Source organism: Mobula hypostoma, chromosome 9, assembly GCF_963921235.1.
Source record: "Mobula hypostoma chromosome 9, sMobHyp1.1, whole genome shotgun sequence".
Classification (NCBI taxonomy): domain Eukaryota; kingdom Metazoa; phylum Chordata; class Chondrichthyes; order Myliobatiformes; family Myliobatidae; genus Mobula; species Mobula hypostoma.
Window position 1 is genome coordinate 65629207 of NC_086105.1, and position 17705 is coordinate 65646911.

The 17705-nt window shown below is 41.1% G+C and overlaps 1 protein-coding gene across 7 annotated transcripts in view; it reads right to left on the reverse strand.

Moving 5' to 3' along the window:
- ppp1r12a (protein phosphatase 1, regulatory subunit 12A) overlaps positions 1-17705 on the reverse strand; it is a 250859-nt gene that overhangs the window by 43202 nt on the left and 189952 nt on the right. For all 7 annotated transcript variants that reach the window (XM_063058433.1, XM_063058430.1, XM_063058427.1 and 4 more), the window contains 3 exons: positions 16623-16785; positions 12755-12879; positions 8345-8404 (listed from right to left, as the gene is read on the reverse strand). In XM_063058433.1, coding sequence (XP_062914503.1) covers positions 8345-8404; positions 12755-12879; positions 16623-16785 — 348 coding nt within the window. The remainder of the gene's footprint in view (positions 1-8344; positions 8405-12754; positions 12880-16622; positions 16786-17705) is intronic.

Genomic DNA, 17705 nt, shown 5'->3' on the forward strand with positions numbered 1-17705 from the left:
TGTGGACACAGCTCAGCACATCATGGAAACCAGCCTCCTCTCAATGGGCTCTGTCTGCACCTCTCACTGCCTCAGTAAATCAGCCAACATAATCCAAGATCCTACCCAGCCCGGCCATTCTCTTCTCCCCTGACATTGGGCATAAAAAACAAAATCACAAAAGCACATACAACAAAAGGAATTCACAGGACAACTTTCTGCAATGAGCGGGCAGTCCTATCACAAGAATCAAAAGAAATATACACTCAGTGGCCACTTTATTAGGTACACCTGTACATCTACTTGCTAATATAAATATCCAATTTCTGGCAGCAACTCACTACGTAAAAGAATGCAGATGTGGTCAAGAGGTTCAGTTGTTGTTCAGACCAAACATCAGAATAGGAAAGAAATATGACCTAAGTGACTGATCTAAGGAATGATTGTTGGTGCCAGGTGGGGTGGTTTGAGTATCTCAGAAACTGCTGATCTCCAAGAATTTTCTCACACAACTGTCTCTGGAATTGATAGAAAATGGTGCAAATACAAAAAAATTCAGTGAGCAGCAGTTCTATGGGCAAAAACTCCTTGTTTATGAGAGAAAACAGAGGAGACTGGCCAGACTGGTTCAAGCTGATGGGAAGGTGACAGTAACTCAAATAAGCAAGCATTACAACAGTGCTGTGCAGAAGATCATTTTGAACGCACAACACGCCAAACCTTGAAGTGAATGGGCTACAGCAGAAGGCCACAACAGGTTCCACACCGGTACCTAATGAAGTGACCACTGAGTGTATTTTCTTTGGTGTCTGGAAGAATGAAAGGTGATCCCACTGAAGCACATGATAGTGAGCTGGTATGATAGGGTAAATGCTGAGGTGTTTCCAGTAGTGAGAGTCTTAAACGAGAGGAAATGGTTGTTACAAATTAAAAGGGGGCAATTTATAGCTATAGTTGGTATGAATTCCAAAGACAAATGGATTAATTGAGGTTAGTAAACTGTGGGCATGCAACGTTGGCACTAGAAACATGGCAACACTTGCAGTCCGCTCCAGCACATCCTTGGTTGTTGACGTAAATGATGCATTTCATTCTATGTTACAATGTACATGTGACAAATAAAGCAAATCTTTATCTTTAGAACTTCTCAAAGGGTCATTAGGAATACGAAAAGACAGATAAAATTCAGAACGATTAGGGAATTGAGTGTTAGGAGAAACTGACACACAAGAGGAGACAAAGTTGAGGATAGAGCAGCCATGACCATGTTATATACTGGGGTAGGTTCATGGACCAAATTGTCTATTCATGCTTTTTCCCTTCAATTTTGTTCTTTCTAAAATCCAGAAAAAAATGAAGTGATGAAAAATCAATTTTGTCAAAATTAAAATAAAGGAGCACACAAAATGCTGGAGGAACTCAGCAAGTCAAGCAGCATCTATGGAGGGGAATAAACAGTTGATGTTTCAGGCTGAGACCCATCATCAACCGAATATTCCCCTCCATGGGTGTTACCTGACCTGCCGACTTTCTCCAGTATTTTGTGAGAACTACTCTGGATTTCCAGTATCTACTGAATCTTTTGTGTTTAAAATAAAGGAATTCTTCAAGCCTAACTAAGATTGCTTCAATTCAATTCATTCACAATTGCTCTTTATTCACTCAACTTCAAACTTACATCAAGGAATGACTGCCCTTTTGGACAGGGTCTGAAATCCTGCGCGCTTCAAATGGAGATCAAGCTATCTTTTGTTCAAAGAAAATGTGAATCAAAGACCACATTCAAAGTTATGAACATTTAAACATTATGACATTCACTGAGCAAGGACTCTAAATTCATCTCATGTGAGGGAAGGTCCCAATCTTGCACACTTAAATCTTCACAGCAAAAGTAAAAATCACATCACATATTTCAATCTCAATAGATTAGATAAAAGAAACATAACTACGGGAAAATTGGGGACTGTGCGTCCACTCACACCAACTATTACTACTTGCCTACAGAAGTAAATGTCTAACTTCCCTCTAAAGATTCTGTTAAATTGTGGCATTGATTGTTATTTTTCTTGTCGTTAAAATTTCCCTGTACTTGCTTGCAATTTTATATAATCACCTATATACATATAATTATTTAGTGAATTTTCTGTCTAGAACCTTCCTCATTTTCAGTAGCAGGTGTCAACCTACACAAATCAGGCCATTTTATAGTTTAATTGCTATCACTGGAATTTTGTTATCTTCAGATTGACTACAAGATGAGCACAGCTGCTTTTTTGTTTGCTCTTGTATTTGTTCTCTCAATGTACCTTCTTCTTGTTCTTCTATGTTCTTGTAACAAGTAATAAAATGATCATAAGTAATAAATTTTATGCCTCATTCTTGACTTCCAAACAACTTTTGGATTGCAAGTGCATTAGGATCTAACAAATCTTATGGTACCCCTCCATTCAAGCCAGTTGCAAGGTATCGGTGGACTACCATGAAACTCCATGAAGGTTTGTGATAATAAACCTGATTCTGACTACAAAAAATACTCCATCATACAAATTTAAAAACACTAAGAAAAAGCCAAATAACTACTCAAACTGTTTATCCAATCCTGTTAGCTAAGGAATCAAATCACCAAATTAAACTATTTATGTAAACCTGAGACTATGATATCATTGGAAATGTGTTATTAGTAGTCAGCATTAATTACTGATCTTAATAATTTAACTTGTCTGTTACCTATCTTAATAATTTCATTTGTATTTTACAAATAATCCGAATAATGTTTATGTTTCAAGTGCTTTCAACATTGATCATTCTTGGCTTGTTGTATTTACGTTGGGTTAGACGACCCAATAACATGTGGATCCGATGCGATATTATAATTTTATTTAATTTTGGTATGGTATGGTAACAGGCCCTTCCAACCCAATGAGCTCACACTGCCCAATTACACCATACGAACCTGCACATCTTTGGAATGTGGGAGGAAAATGAGTCATTCACAGGAAACCCACATGGTACTGGGGGAAAACATACAAACTACGGGCAGCAACAGGAACTGAACCTGGGTCATTGGCACTGTAATAGGATTACACTACCCACAACGATACCATTCTGCCCACAAGTTATTAAATATTCATGTATTCTGTTGACAGTAGGCAGAATGAAGACAGACCAAAATCAAGGTATAGGTAGTAAACAAGACATGTAGGACTGAAGCAAAGGATTAAAGTTTAAATTGGTGCCCTTATTAAAGATCTGTGTCCAGGGGTGCACTTAATAAGTTTAAGCATATTGCCAAAGACCTCTTTAATTTTCAAGTAGTAATTCTGATCTTACAGTATTTCAACTGAGAGATAGTCAAGAACAGCATTAACCAAGTTTGGAATTAAGAACAACACATGAACATGCTACATTGGAAGAGTTTGTGATTAAACAATCCCTGGCACAAAACATTTTTAACAATGATTAGCTTAAGGGCAAGGAATTCTAAGCTGTTATCGAGTTCAAGTACAGTTACTTTTGTTGAATATTTTCATGTTACAATATTTTAGTTTAAATATTCCTCTATTTCTATAACACCTTACATCTAAAATTACAAAATTCTGATGTGACAATTTAAAAATCTAAAAGTATTAACTACAAACATGATAGGCAGAAGTGAAATGTTATATCCAAGCAATTTTCTATCAAACATGTTAAAAGTCACAAAACGATCTGAGCAATTATTTTCAAAATTTCATTTCTGAAAGACAATGCTTTTGTATTTTCTGCTGAACATCATCAGCACTCAAAGTCGGTGATGGAAAGTGTGGCGACACTTGTTGGCTGTCCCCAGCACACCCTCAGGTTGTTAATGCAAATGACATACATTTCACTATGTTTTGATGCACACATGACGAAGTTGAATCCTGAATATTCCAGATAATAGCAACACACACAAAAGTTGCTGGTACTAGCTCTTCTTTCAGTTAGTCCTGATGAAGGGTCTCGGCCTGAAACGTCAACTGTACCTCTTCCTAGAGATGCTGCCTGGCCTGCTGCGTTCACCAGCAACTTTTGTGTGTGTTGCTTGAAACTCCAGCATCTGCAGATTTCCTCGTGTTTGCATATTTCAGCTAATAGCTGTTCATAAATTCAATTTGAACTGCAGATTGCAAACTCTCATGTGTATCAAAGAACCTGCATTACTAACGTGCAACTAGCTTTACAGTTGGAAGATAGTGTTATCCATTGTTGGGCTACCAATACCAAATTTAGGCTTTACTGCGAGATTCATTTTATGGTTGGGACGTTTAGAAATGCACTCATTCCCATGTCACACAGCCAGTCATTAAATCTCATTAATGTCCATCTCCTTAGTTTAGAAATCAAATTCTTGACGACCTGCCGAGAACCAGTGACTAATTCTCAACTGCAGCATAATTCAAAATAAAACAAACGTTCCTGGACTTCTCACGAAAGGCATAACTGAACTGGAGGATGGGGCAAGATTGAGATGCACATGACAGGAGGAATGGATCAAGTGGAGGGCTGGAGTTTTTTTTAAAAATTCCCCCCCCCCCCCAGGCAAAAATGGCTTATACCAGGGGGCATAATTTTCCTGGAGGAAATACAGGAAGATATCAGAGAAACACAGACAAAATGCCAGAGGAGCTCAGCAAGTCAGACAGCATCTATGGAAATGAATAAACAGTCAATATTTCAGGCCAAGATTCTTCATCAAGGGGGCATCAGAGGTAGCTTGTTTTTTTTTTAAAACACAAAGGGAGTGGTGGGTGTGTGGAACGCCCTGCCAAAGGAGGCAAAGGCAAATACATCAAACAAACTCTTGTATAGACAAATAGATGAAAGAGAAAAAAAGGAGGATTGTGTGGGGGGGGAGGGGGGGGGAAGAGATTGATCTTGATTAATAGGCCAGCACAACATTGTGGGCCAAAGGAAAGGCACTGTGCTGTAAGTGCTACATGTTCACACAAATATGAAAACATCCAATTCTCTCACTTTGCCTTCACTCTGCATACTTCTCATCAATCATTCTTATTTCATTTCAAAATGTGCTACACTCATTGCCTCAAGAACACTTGATATGGTCAAATAGATCACTGACACAGAAGTGAATGGATGGGGATTCAGTATCAATCCAGGAACAGCCTGCAGCATCTCAAGTGGACAAGTCACTGTTACTGTGGCTCTGACAGCAGGTCAGAAGCTTGGTATCCTACAGCAAATGACCCACTTCCCAACACCCCAGAGAAAATGAAGTGGGATGGATGAGTTCAGTTCCAATGAGTCTTAAAAGCTTGGTTCCAAAGTTAATTGAAAGAGTACAGAGAAAATTTACAACGATGTTGAAGACCTGAATAATAGGGGAAGATTGAAACGGTTATGACTTTATCCCCAGGAGAGTAGGAAAATGAGGAGTGATTTGATAGAGGAATACAAAATTAAGAGGTGCACTGATAAAATTAGATATAGCAGGCTTTTTCCACTGAGGTCTGGGTTAAGGATAAAAGATGAAATGTTTAGGGGAAACATGAGGGGAAATTTCTTCACTGAGGATGGCATGTGTGTGGAATGAGCTGCCAGCAGAAGTTGTGGATGCCGGTTTGATTGCAACATTTAAGAGAAATTTGGATAAGTACATAGATGGGAGAGGTATGGAGAGTTATGAACCAGAGATGGATCAATGGGACTAGGCAGAATAATAGCTTGGCACAGACTAGCTGAGCCGAAGAGCCTGTTTCTGAGCAGCAGTGTGCTATGCTCTAAAAGCTGAAATACACAGTAAGATAAAAAGCTACAGAGAGTAGTGGGCTCAGCCCAGTACACCATGGGCATATTCATAGTCACACTTTATTGATCCTGGGGGAAATTGGTTTTCGTTACAGTTGCACCATAAATAATAAATAGTAATAGAAATAGTAATACTACTATTAGTAAATAGTAATAGTCATGGAAATAATAAATAGTAATAGAATAGTAATAGAAAAATAGTAATAGTTAAATAGTAATATGTAAATTATGCCAGTAAATTATGAAATAAGTCCAGGACCAGCCTATTGGCTCAGGGTGTCTGACCCTCCAAGGGAGGATTTGTAAAGTTTGATGGCCACAGGCAGGAATGATTTCCTATGATGCTCTGTGCTGCATCTCGGTGGAATGAGTCTCTGGCTGAATGTACTCCTGTGCCCACCCAGTACATTATGTAGTGGATGGGAGACATTGACCAAGATGGCATGCAACTTAGACAGCATCCTCTTTTCAGACACCACCGTGAGAGAGTCCAGTTCCATCCCCACAACATCACTGACCTTACGAATAAGTTTGTTGATTCTGTTGGTGTCTGCTACCCTCAGCCTGCTGCCCCAGCACAGAACAGCAAACATGATAGCACTGGCCACCACAGACTCATAGAACATCCTCAGCATCCTCCGCATCGTCCAGCAGATGTTAAAGGACCTCAGGAAATAGAGACGGCTCTGACCCTTCTTGCAGACAGCCTCAGTGTTCTTAGACCAGTCCAGCTTATTGTCAATTTGTATCCCCAGGTATTTGTAATCCTCCACCATGTCCACACTGACCCCCTGGATGGAAACAGGGGTCACCGGTACCTTAGCTCTCCTCAGGTCTACCACCAACTCCTTAGTCTTTTTCACATTAAGCTGCAGGTAATTCTGCTCGCACCATGTGACAAAGTTTCCTACCGTAGCCCTGTACTCAGCCTCATCTCCCTTGCTGATGCATCCAACTATGGCAGAGTCATCCGAAAACTTCTGAAGATGACAAGACTCTGTGCAGTAGTTGAAGTCTGAGGTGTAAATGGTGAAGAGAAAGGGAGACAAGACAGTCCTGTGTTCCTCCCCATCAGTGGCAGCGCCTCAAAGTATCAACATCTAAATATCCCAACCCGTCACCTGGGCTATGCCACCTTTTCCACAATAACGATAGGGCAGCAGGTATTCAATTTCAACCATTAAGTTTTTGAACCGGCAAAACTCTAATCACTATGGTTTAACAGCACTTTGGCAATGTTGTACTAAAATGGACTTTTTTTTTTGTTCGAATTGTGTTCTTTCTTGTAAAAGTGGTATAGAACTTGTCAACACAAGAGATTCTGCAGATCCTGGAAATTCAGAGTAACTCATGCAAAATGCTGGAGGAAATCAAGAGGTCAGGCAGCATCTATGGAGATGATTAAACCATCGACAGTTCAGACCAAGACCCTTCATCAGAACTGGAAAGGAACAGGGAAGAATCCAGTATAAGATGGGGGTAGGGGGAAGAAGTAAAATCTGGAAGGTGATAGGTGAAGTTGTTGTGGGGGTGGGATGAAATGAGAAGCTGGGAGGTGATAGGTCGAAGAGATGATGGTTAAAGGAGGAACCTGATAGGAGAGGAGAGCAAAACAAGGGAAAGATGGAGGTGATCGGCAGGTGAAGAGAAGATAAGGGGTACAGGGGAAGTTGGAGAATGCCCCTCTTGTGCCCCTCCTCCTTTTCTTTCTCCCATGGTGATGAAGGATATCAGACTCAAACATCGAGTCTTTATTCCACTCCATAGATGCTGCCTGACCAGCTGAGTTTCTCCTGCATATTGTGTGTCACCCCGTATAATTTATTCACATTTTTCTTGTGAACCATTTTTGTGTGGTCATGATGCTGCTACAAATAAGAATGTCACCGCACCTGTTCAGACATGTACTTGTATGCATGACAATAAACACTTAACACCTGAGGGCATAGCTGTACTGGAGGTTGAAGGGTTAGCTGTTCAGAATGGTAATGAGGTAACCATTAATACTTCAGGCTTGCAGTCATCATTTATCGTGAAGGAGGAGGAGAGTTTCTTTCAAATAAGCAAACCATAAAACTTGCAATGTGGCCCTCCAGTTTGATTTAACATTTGTTTTGGATAAGACAAAAACAATGGACCTGCCAATGTTTTACACTTCACGTCAATAACTGTAACGATGAACATTCTTTCTAAATGTTTCTCCATGCTGAATCCAAGAATCTATCTGTAATGATATATTTTCTGAACTGGTATCATATACTGCCCAAATATGTACATTTTTAGAGCAGGTCTGTATGGGATAGGAACTACGGCAATAAATCCATCTGGAGGGTAATAACACCACAAACACAGATTCCACTTTACGTCACAAAGTGCAAAAGACAGAAACAATTCCCTTCATTTGAAAGAAAGCTTAATTAATCTTGAAAGATTACGACTACTTCTGCTTCAGACACATAGTAAACACAGACAGAAGTAAATGCACATGGGTTATACCGCAAGAAGCTTTTGCTGGGATGTTTCTTTCACTGTTCCAATCTAAACATTTCATGTCTACTGCTTGGATAAAGAAAATTACCTGGCACTTCTTATTTATTCTTTCTGTATCTGACTGCTCTTCTTGTTCATTCTCATCGCTCTATAAACAAAGCATGAAATGTTAGGATAAATGGAATGAAAACGCTCAAGTATTTCAATCACAAACAAGAGAAAGTCTGCAGATGCCAGAAATCCAAGCAACACACACAAAATGCTGGAGGAACTCAGCAGGCTAAGTAGCACCCATGAAGAAGAGTACAGTTGATGTTTTGGGCCAAAACCCTTCAGCAGGACTGGAGAAAAAAAGATGAGGGATAGAGTTAAAAGGTGGGGAGAGGGGAGGGAGAAATACAAGGTGTTAGGTGAAACTGGGAGGGGGAGTGGTGAAGTAAAGAGCTGGGAAGTTGATTGGTGAAAGAGGTACAGGGCTGCAGAAGGAGAAGCCTGATAGGAGAGATCAGAAGGCCAATGTAGAAAGAAAAGGAGGAACACCAGAGGGAGGGGATGGGTAGGCAAGGAGATAGGTGAGGGATGGAAAATGGGGAATGGTGAAGGGGGATGGCCATTGACGGAAGTTTGAGAAATGTTCAGGTTGGAGGCTACCCAGACGGAATATAAGATGTTGCTCCTCCAGCCTGAGCGTGGCTTCATCACGATAGTGGAAGCTGCCATAGATAGACATATCTGAATGTGAATGGGTAGTAGAATTAAAATGAGTGGTCACTGGGAGATCCCGCTTTTTCTGACAGATGGAGCGTAGGTGCTCGGCGAAGCTGTCTCCCAATCTACATTGGGTCTCACCAATATACAGGAGGCCACACCGCGAGCACCGGACACAGTATATGACCCCAACAGACTCACAGGTGAAGTGTCGCCTCACCTGGAAGTGCTGTTTGGAGCCCTGAATGGTAGTGAGGATAAAGTACAGGAGGGAGATCAGTGGGTAGGGGCAAATAGACCAGAGAGTGTTACAGGAAACAATTCCTGTGCAAAGCAATAAGGGTGGGGGGGGGGGTGCCAGAGGGAGAAAGATGCCCTCACCTATCACCCCACCATCCTTCGTGTCCAGCACATAATTCTCCGCAACTTCTGCCATCTCCAACAGGATCCCACAAGCAAACACATCTTCCCTCTCCCCCACTTTCTGCAGGGATCGCTCCCTATATGACTCCCTTGTCCATTCATCCCTCCCCACCGATCTCCCTCCTGGCACTTATCCTCGCAAGTGGAACAAGTGCTACACCTCCCTCACGACCATTCAGGGTCCCAAACAGTCCTTTCAGCTGAGGCGATACTTCAGCTGTTAGGGTCATCTACTATGTCTGGTGCTCCTAGCGTGGCCTCCTATATATCGGTGAGACCTGATTTAGATTGGGAGACCGCTTCATTGTGTCTGCCAGAAAAAGCAGGATCTTCTTCTGCTTGGTACTGCGCATGCACTGCCGGACAGCTGTTATAATGCGCAGTCGGTGTGAACGGCGTGGGAGTTAAATTGTAAAGTAAGCTTTTTTGACTAGATCCCCTAAATCGATTTGATTGAGTCGATCTTTAAAAATATTAATGTCGGAAATACTGCGCAGGTCTGACGGCAAAAGATCCCACTCTCTTGTTGATCTTGGGTACAGGGAGTACTGGTAGCAAATCTCCCAGTGGCCACTCATTTTAATTCCACTACTTATTCCCATTCCAATGTATCTATCCATGACCTCCTCCACTGTCATGATGAGGCCACTCAGGTTGGAGAAACAACACCTTATATTCTGTCTGGCTAGCCTCCAACTTGATGGCATGAACATTGATTTCTCAAACTTCCGGTAATGGCCCTTACACCCCCTCCCCCACCATTCCCCATCCCCTTTTCTGTCTCTCACCTTATCTCCTTGCCTGCCCATTGCCTCCCTTTTGTACTCCTCCCCCTTTTTCTTTCTTCCATGGCCTTCTGTCCTCTCCTATTAGATTCTCCTTTCTCCAGCCCTGTATCTCTTTCACCAATCAACTTCCCAGCTCTCTACTTCTCCCCTCCATTTCCCGGTTTCACCTGTCAGCTTGTGTTTCTCCCTCTTCTCCCCGCCCCCCCAACCTTTTTTCCTCCAGTCCAGCTGAAGGCTCTTGGCCCAGAACGCCGACTGTACTCTTTTCCATAGATGTTGCCCAGCCCGCTGAGTTACTCCACCATTTTGTGTGTATTTACTGGCAGTCCAGTGCTGCTGATAATTGTAATCAGACCACACAATGAAACATCAAAGCAGAACTGTCCTAATTTGCACAACTGTAAAACTTAAATTTAAGCATTTGCAAATGATACTGTTAAGCTGTAGGGTTCAAGTTGTTCAAAATCCAATTTTAAAATAATTAAAAGATGCAACTGCCTTGTTACTCCCTTCCCAAAGTCGTTCACTTTATCTTCCATGGTGGATTTATACAATGTGAATTAAATCCTTCATGTAATTTCCCCATTGCTCTTTAAAAGATTTAAAGCATTTCCTTTCTTTCCCCCTACTACAGTTCCTGGTGAAGATGCACCTCATTTCAGTAAGGGAATCATGAAATTGTCAAAATGTCACAAAAGACCATGAATGGGAAATAATCTGCTGCTCCTACCAGTCTGCTCCATATGGGACTCTAGGCTCACCAATGAAGCTAACCCCTTAAATGCCTCATCAAGTTCAAGAGAACCAAGTGATGTTCAATCCTGTGAATTAATATTTCTTTTATACTAGAAATAGATGATTAAACAGTCATGTTCATCTGAAACATGGATCTAAAACAACAAGCGACACAAAATTATGAAGATATTATGTTTTGTATGGCTGATAACATTTCAAAAATGTTAATGCAATTTACAGCATGGGAAGTTCACCCCAGCTCTTAAATGCTATTACCGACGATGAGCAGTGGGAAGAGCCTAATGCACACACTTGGCTAAACCTGTTTAACTCATTCTTAACTCATAAGACATAAGACCATAAGACGTAGGAGCAGAATTAGGCTATTCAGCCCATCCAGTCTGCTCCTCCATCCCATCATGGCTGATCCCAGATCTCACTCAACCAAATACACCTGCCTTCTCGCCTTATCTTTTGATGCCCTGACCAATCAGTAAATGATCAACTTCCACATTAAATACACCCACAGACTTGGCCTCCACCACAGTCTGTGGCAGAGCATTCCACAGATTCACTACTCTCTGGCTAAAAAAATTCCTCCTGACCTCGGTTCTAAAAGATTGCCCCTCAATTTTGAGGCTGTGCCCTCCAGTTTTGGATACCCCCATCATAGGAAACATCCTCTCCACATCCACCCTATCTAGTCCTTACCACATTCAGTAGGTTTCAATGAGATCCACCCCCCCCCCACATTTTTCTAAATTCCAGTGACTACAGGCCCAAAGCTGCCAAATGATCTGTATATGTTAATCCCTTCATTCCCAGAATCATTCCTCGTGAACCTCCTCTGGACTCTCCAATGACAACACATCCTTTCTGAGATATGGGGTCCAAAACTGTTGACAATACTCTCAGTGCGGCTTGACTACGGTCTTATAAAGACTTAGCATTATCTCCTTACTTTCATATTCTAGTCCCCTTAAAATGCCAACATTGCATTTGCCTACTTTACCATAGACTCAACCTGCAAATTACCCTTCTAGGAGTCTTGCACAAGGGACTCCTGAGCGCCTGATGTTTGAACATTCTCCTCATTTAGATAATAGTCTGCACTATTGTTCCTTTTACCAAAATGCATCACACATTTCCCAACACTCTATTCCATCTACCACTTTTTTTTGCCCATTCTTCCAACTTGTCTACGTCCTGCTGCAATCGCACTCATAGCACAGTATTAATAGTGTCTTAGTATTAATAATCCTCTTCTGCCCTCTTAAGTAGCAGATTTATTTTTAAAAATCCCTTCAATTGTAGGGATTAAGAAAAAAATGGTTCCTCAGCAACACAAGATCTTCATTAAGAAAACGGGACATATTTTTGCAAAGCATAACAATCAAAATGTGAAATATTGTTGAAGAAGTGGCTTTTCAGCTCAGAATGCCCTTTGAAGAAAAATTCTTGAGCATTTCAAGGAGTTTGTGAGGGGAAACATGGCATGGATGAAGTGGTGAGTGCAACACAACCCAAGTTAATTTCTGCCACAGTCTATAAGGAGTTTGCATGTTCTCCCCATGGCCAAGTGATTTACCACTGGTTTTGTTCCCACATTCCAAAGACATATGGGTTAGTCGGTTAATTGTGTAATTGGGCATCAGGGGTTAATTGAGCCATAAGGACCAGTTACTGTGCTGCACCTCCAAGTAAGTAATTTGTATTTGGATTCAAGGATCTCAAATATACACTGTGGTTGTTAAAGAAATTGGAAAGGATGGTTCCCAAGTTTTGCCAACATGACTGAGTTTAAGTCCTGGCACATTTAACAGTGGTTAGGGTATCACACTCACATCCTGGGTCCAATAAGAAACCCCTGTGGATCTCCGCTTTTCCCTCGGTCGCCGTCTGTCTCTTACTGATGGTTTATTTTGTGACTTATCATCCAATTTCTCCTCACCATCTCTCTCGTCTGTTCCTGCACAAATTAAGAAAAATAAAATTTATTCAGAACCAAAAAAAACCAGGAAATCTGAATTAACCATCAGACTTTGCCGATGCAACAATCATAGAAAACAGAAGGGGTCACTTGGGAGGCAGAGTCTGTGCTGTTACCAGAACATAATGGAGAACTCCAGCAGAGAAACAGGCCATTCGGCCTTTCTAGTCATTGCCAAACTATTTTTTTGCCTAGTGCCATCAACCCAAATCCAGACCGTGGCCTTCCATACCCCTCCCATCCATGTACTCACCCAAACTTCTCTTAAATGAAGTTCAGACAACTTCTACTTTTGCAGCTGCAGGATTTTAAATGAAACCGAAGAGTGAAATAATTTCATGGTATCATGCCTTTTTTTTAAAGAATGGACATACATCAAATTGACTCATCCAAACAAAGTTGTCATTATGTACAATAAGGCTTTAATTTTATAAAACTTGATTACGAATTGGTACATTTTAAATGAAATTATTTAAATCCTTGACATGAATTATGGAAGGCTGAGGTTTAGTGTATCATCTATACCAATTTAGTTGATTGGCGATGGGGAAGAATTTTGTATCAGTCTTTCCTGTTGAAGACACCAGCTGGAAATTGCCAGAAATTTGAGAGTGCCAGGGGGGCAGAATTGAGTGAAATTGCTATTACTAAGGAGAAAGTGTTTCGGATACTGAAAGGTCTGAAGGTAGATGAGTCACCTGGACCAGATGGACTACATCCCAGGGTTTTGAAAGAAATGCCTGAAGAAATTGTGGAGGCATTAGTAATGACCTTTCACAAATCATAAGATTCTGGAATGGTTCCAGAGGACTGGAAATTGTAAATATCACTCCACTCTTTGAGGGAGGCAAAAGGCAGGAAATTACAGGCTTGTTCACCTGACTTCAGTAGTTAGGAAGATGTTGGAGTTCATTATTAAGGATGAGGTTTCAGGGTACTTCAAGGCACATGCTCCTATTTCTTGTGGGTGGGCTGGGGGGTGGAGGAAGCAATAACTGAAATATTGCAAAGTTACCAGATTTAAACAGGTCCTGCAGCAGGGCAATTTGGGTAAGACCACAAGAAATAAGAGCAGAATTAGGCCATTTGGCCCTTCAGGTCAGCTCTGCCATTCCATGGCTGATTTATTATCCCTCTCCACCAGTCTCCTGCCTTCTCCCCATAACCTTTGACACCCTGATTAATCAAGAACCTATCCAACCCCCAGTTTAAATATGCCCAATGACTTCACCTCCACAGCCGTCCATGGCAATGAACTTCTCAGATTCACCACCTTGAGGCTGAAGAAATTCCTCCTTATCTCTGCTCTGAAAGGACGTACTTGGATTCTGAAGATGTGCCCTCTGGTCCAAGAATGTCCCTCTACTGGAAACATCCTCTTTATGTCCATTCCATCTAGGTCTTTCAATATTAGATTATAACTATTTGTATTATAATAAAACAAGTAGTACAAAGATGTGAAACAGCAGCAATAAAAGAGAAAAAGTGACCAGTACAGGATGAGAATGTGTCTGTCAGATGGGGAGTGGTAGTGGGGAGTGGGGGGGGCGGGGTGGAGGAAGAACTTCATTCCCTCTTAATGTCTGAGGTGGCCAGTCCCTTCTGAGACTGTGAACACCACTGCAAGGATTAAAATAAATCTGTCATACTTTTGCCACACTCACTCTACCTTATGTAGTGAGACCAGACCTGTACCAATGTCCCAGATGGAGTTCCACCAAACAAAGTAGAACACATAACACCATGATATTCAAAGGAAAGGGAACACAAACACTTGCTTTCCTGTGCTTTATCTCTGTATTCGAATTATAATCATTCTGGTCAGTACGTCAGAATGCAAAGCTAAGGGCAAGGCACAGCTAAAAGTCTACTCCTCCTTGTGGACACCTCACAAGCGCAAAGATCAGTCTGTCCACTCCACTCCAAGCCCTCAAGTCATGTGATTGTGCTCGACTCTACACAAGTCCTCTGGAAGGAAGACAAACATGTCGCTTAAGATACTGGAGTGCCTTGCGATACAAACAATGGTGAATTCCATGCTGGTTTGGAGATGTTAAACGATCTCTAGACACCAACATGTAAAAACTTACTTTCTGATTGACACAAAGATGCAGCCAGGAATGGTGAAAAGATTCTGTTAATATAAAGGGCAACTAAGTGAAACTACACTTCTAAATCAGTAAAAATCAGAGCCAAAGATCATCTCTCTCAATGGGCAAAACAATGGCAGCTTCAGTTGGGCAGGCCAGCGCACAAGTGCAATTACAGAGAAAGTTTGGCAGTGCCTTTACTTTCTTAGAAGTTTGCAGATTCGGCTTGTCATCTAAAACTTTGATAAGCTTCTGTAGATGCACAGTGGAGAGTATCCTGACAGGTTTCATCACCGTATAGAAACACCAATGCAAAGGAATGGAAAAAGCCTACAAAAAGTGGTGGATGCAACCTAATCCATCACAGGAAAATCTCACCCTATCATTGAGCACACCTACAACCTTTGCTGCCACAAGAAAGCAGCATCCATCTTCAGGACCCCCACCAAACTGGCCATGCTCCCTGCTACCATCATGCAGGAGGTGCAGGAGCCTCAGGTACCACACCACCAGGTTCTGGAACAGTTAGAACCCTTCAACCATCAGGTACCTTCACTCACCCCAACACTGAACTGTTCCACAACCTATCGAACCACTTTCAAGGACTCGACAACACAGGTTCCCAATATTATGTATTACTTATTTATTATTATTTATTTTATATTTGAAAGTTTATCTTCTTTTGCACATTGGTTGTTTGCCTTTGCAGTGTGTGTTGAACTTTGATCCATTTGAGATCTTAGATGGATAACTTCTTCATATCAGCCTCAAATGATATAGCAGATTAACCAGAACATTAGTAGATGAATGAGGACAGACCAAAGGATGGGAATGGGGGCCTGACCCAACATCTCAAGGTAAGGAGAAACCACTGCTCTGGATGGAGATAATCTAAAGGGTAATTTTGAACTTTGAGGCATCATTGTCCAGAGGTGAGAGCATGAAACAATTGTTTAACAAAAGAAAATGGAAAATTTCTATGAAAAGATCTTGTGAATACTTGAATTCCACTGGAATTTGACAATCTTGTTTTGGCCTCAACATCTAAATCATTAAGACCTTGACTGTTGATCTCCCCATCTACCTCATTATGACCTTGGCACATTGTCTACCTGCACTACGCTTTCTCTGTAACACTTTATTCAGTATTCTGTTATGGTTTTCCCTTGTTGTAATGAAATGATCTGTACAAACAGTATGCTAGGTGAGTTTTCCCCCACTGTGATAACAAACCAATTTACCAATTAAATTAAACAATAGGCATTTTAAATGTACTTCAATTAAGCAGAATACTACAGTGCAGTACAGGCCTTTTGGCTCACCATGTTGTGCCAACCTTTTAACCAACTCCAAGTACAATCATAGCCCTTCATTCTTCTGTTATGTGTGTTAACTTGCTTAAGTTAATTTACTTAAATATTGCAAGTGTAAGGGATATGTAAAAACTTTATGCACGACAAATTTAATAGGAGACAAGGCACCACTTGCATCTTTGGCTTCTGTCAAAGTTGTCAGGGCTACCAAGGAAATAGGAATTTTGGTTGATGCAGTCGTTAAGTGGAACAAATGCATGATCACAGACTCACACTTAACTCTTACCAACAGACAATGCATAAAGAAATGCACGATTACCTTTATCCGTTTCTCCAGAACTTCGAGAGTAAGTTGAATAAGCAGATGTAATGCCTATGAGACTATTGGGTCGACTTAGCTGGGAGGAAACGTATGAACTATTTAGGGCAGAGACAGTGGCAGTTGTGGATGACGTGGTGCTTGGTCTGACGCGTTGATAGTGCTTCGAGAAAAAAAAATTGGAAATTTAAAAGTAAGACTGAGAAAGATGTTATACAGTGTCTAAAAGCTAGTATCACATACACTGTTAAAGTTCCTTTTCTTAATACTTCCGAAACAGTACCCCCCTCAGAAAGGATTTTTATATGCAAATTATCATATACAGTAACCATTTAGCTTCATCTTTTGCCTTCAAGAAAACTGCATGTTTATCATGCACATTGCAGGTGGATACTGTTCAAGGGGATCTGATCTTACAACCCTCTCTTAGATTTAGGAGCATCATTACTGTATTGAGTTAAAAGTGAAAGCAACTACAGATGTCCTGAAAACAAGTGGTAATGAAGTACATAACCAGATTGCGATGTCAAAACAAAAACTAAAATTATCAACAACGATGACGACAGTGGCTTATGTCGGAAGACTACTGATCAAATATATCCCTTAAAATTCTGAGAGACAAGCACTTTGAAGAGAAAACAGTGCACAGAGATATACTTGGAATTCCTCTCTCTGGAGGCTTTATAAGGCACTGGTAAGACCATATTTGGTGTACTGTGAGCAGATTTAAGCCCTACATCTGAGAAATAATCCACAAGCTTTGGAGATGGTCCAGAGAAGGTTCACAAGAATGATCTGAGAATGAAAAAGTTAACAAACAAGGAGTATTTAATGGCTCTGGGCTTGTACTCACTGGAGTTTAGAAGAATTGGCAGTGGGGGGGGGGTGGAATCTCATAGAATATTGAGAGGCCTGGATAGAATGGACATGGAGAGGATGTTTCCTATAATGGAGGAGTCTAGGACCTCAGGGAACAGCCTCAGAATACAATGGCATCCCTTTGGAACAGATGAGGAAGAACGTCTTTAGCCAGAGGTTGGGGAATCTGTGAATATTTAAAGCGGAGGTTGATAGGTTCTTGAT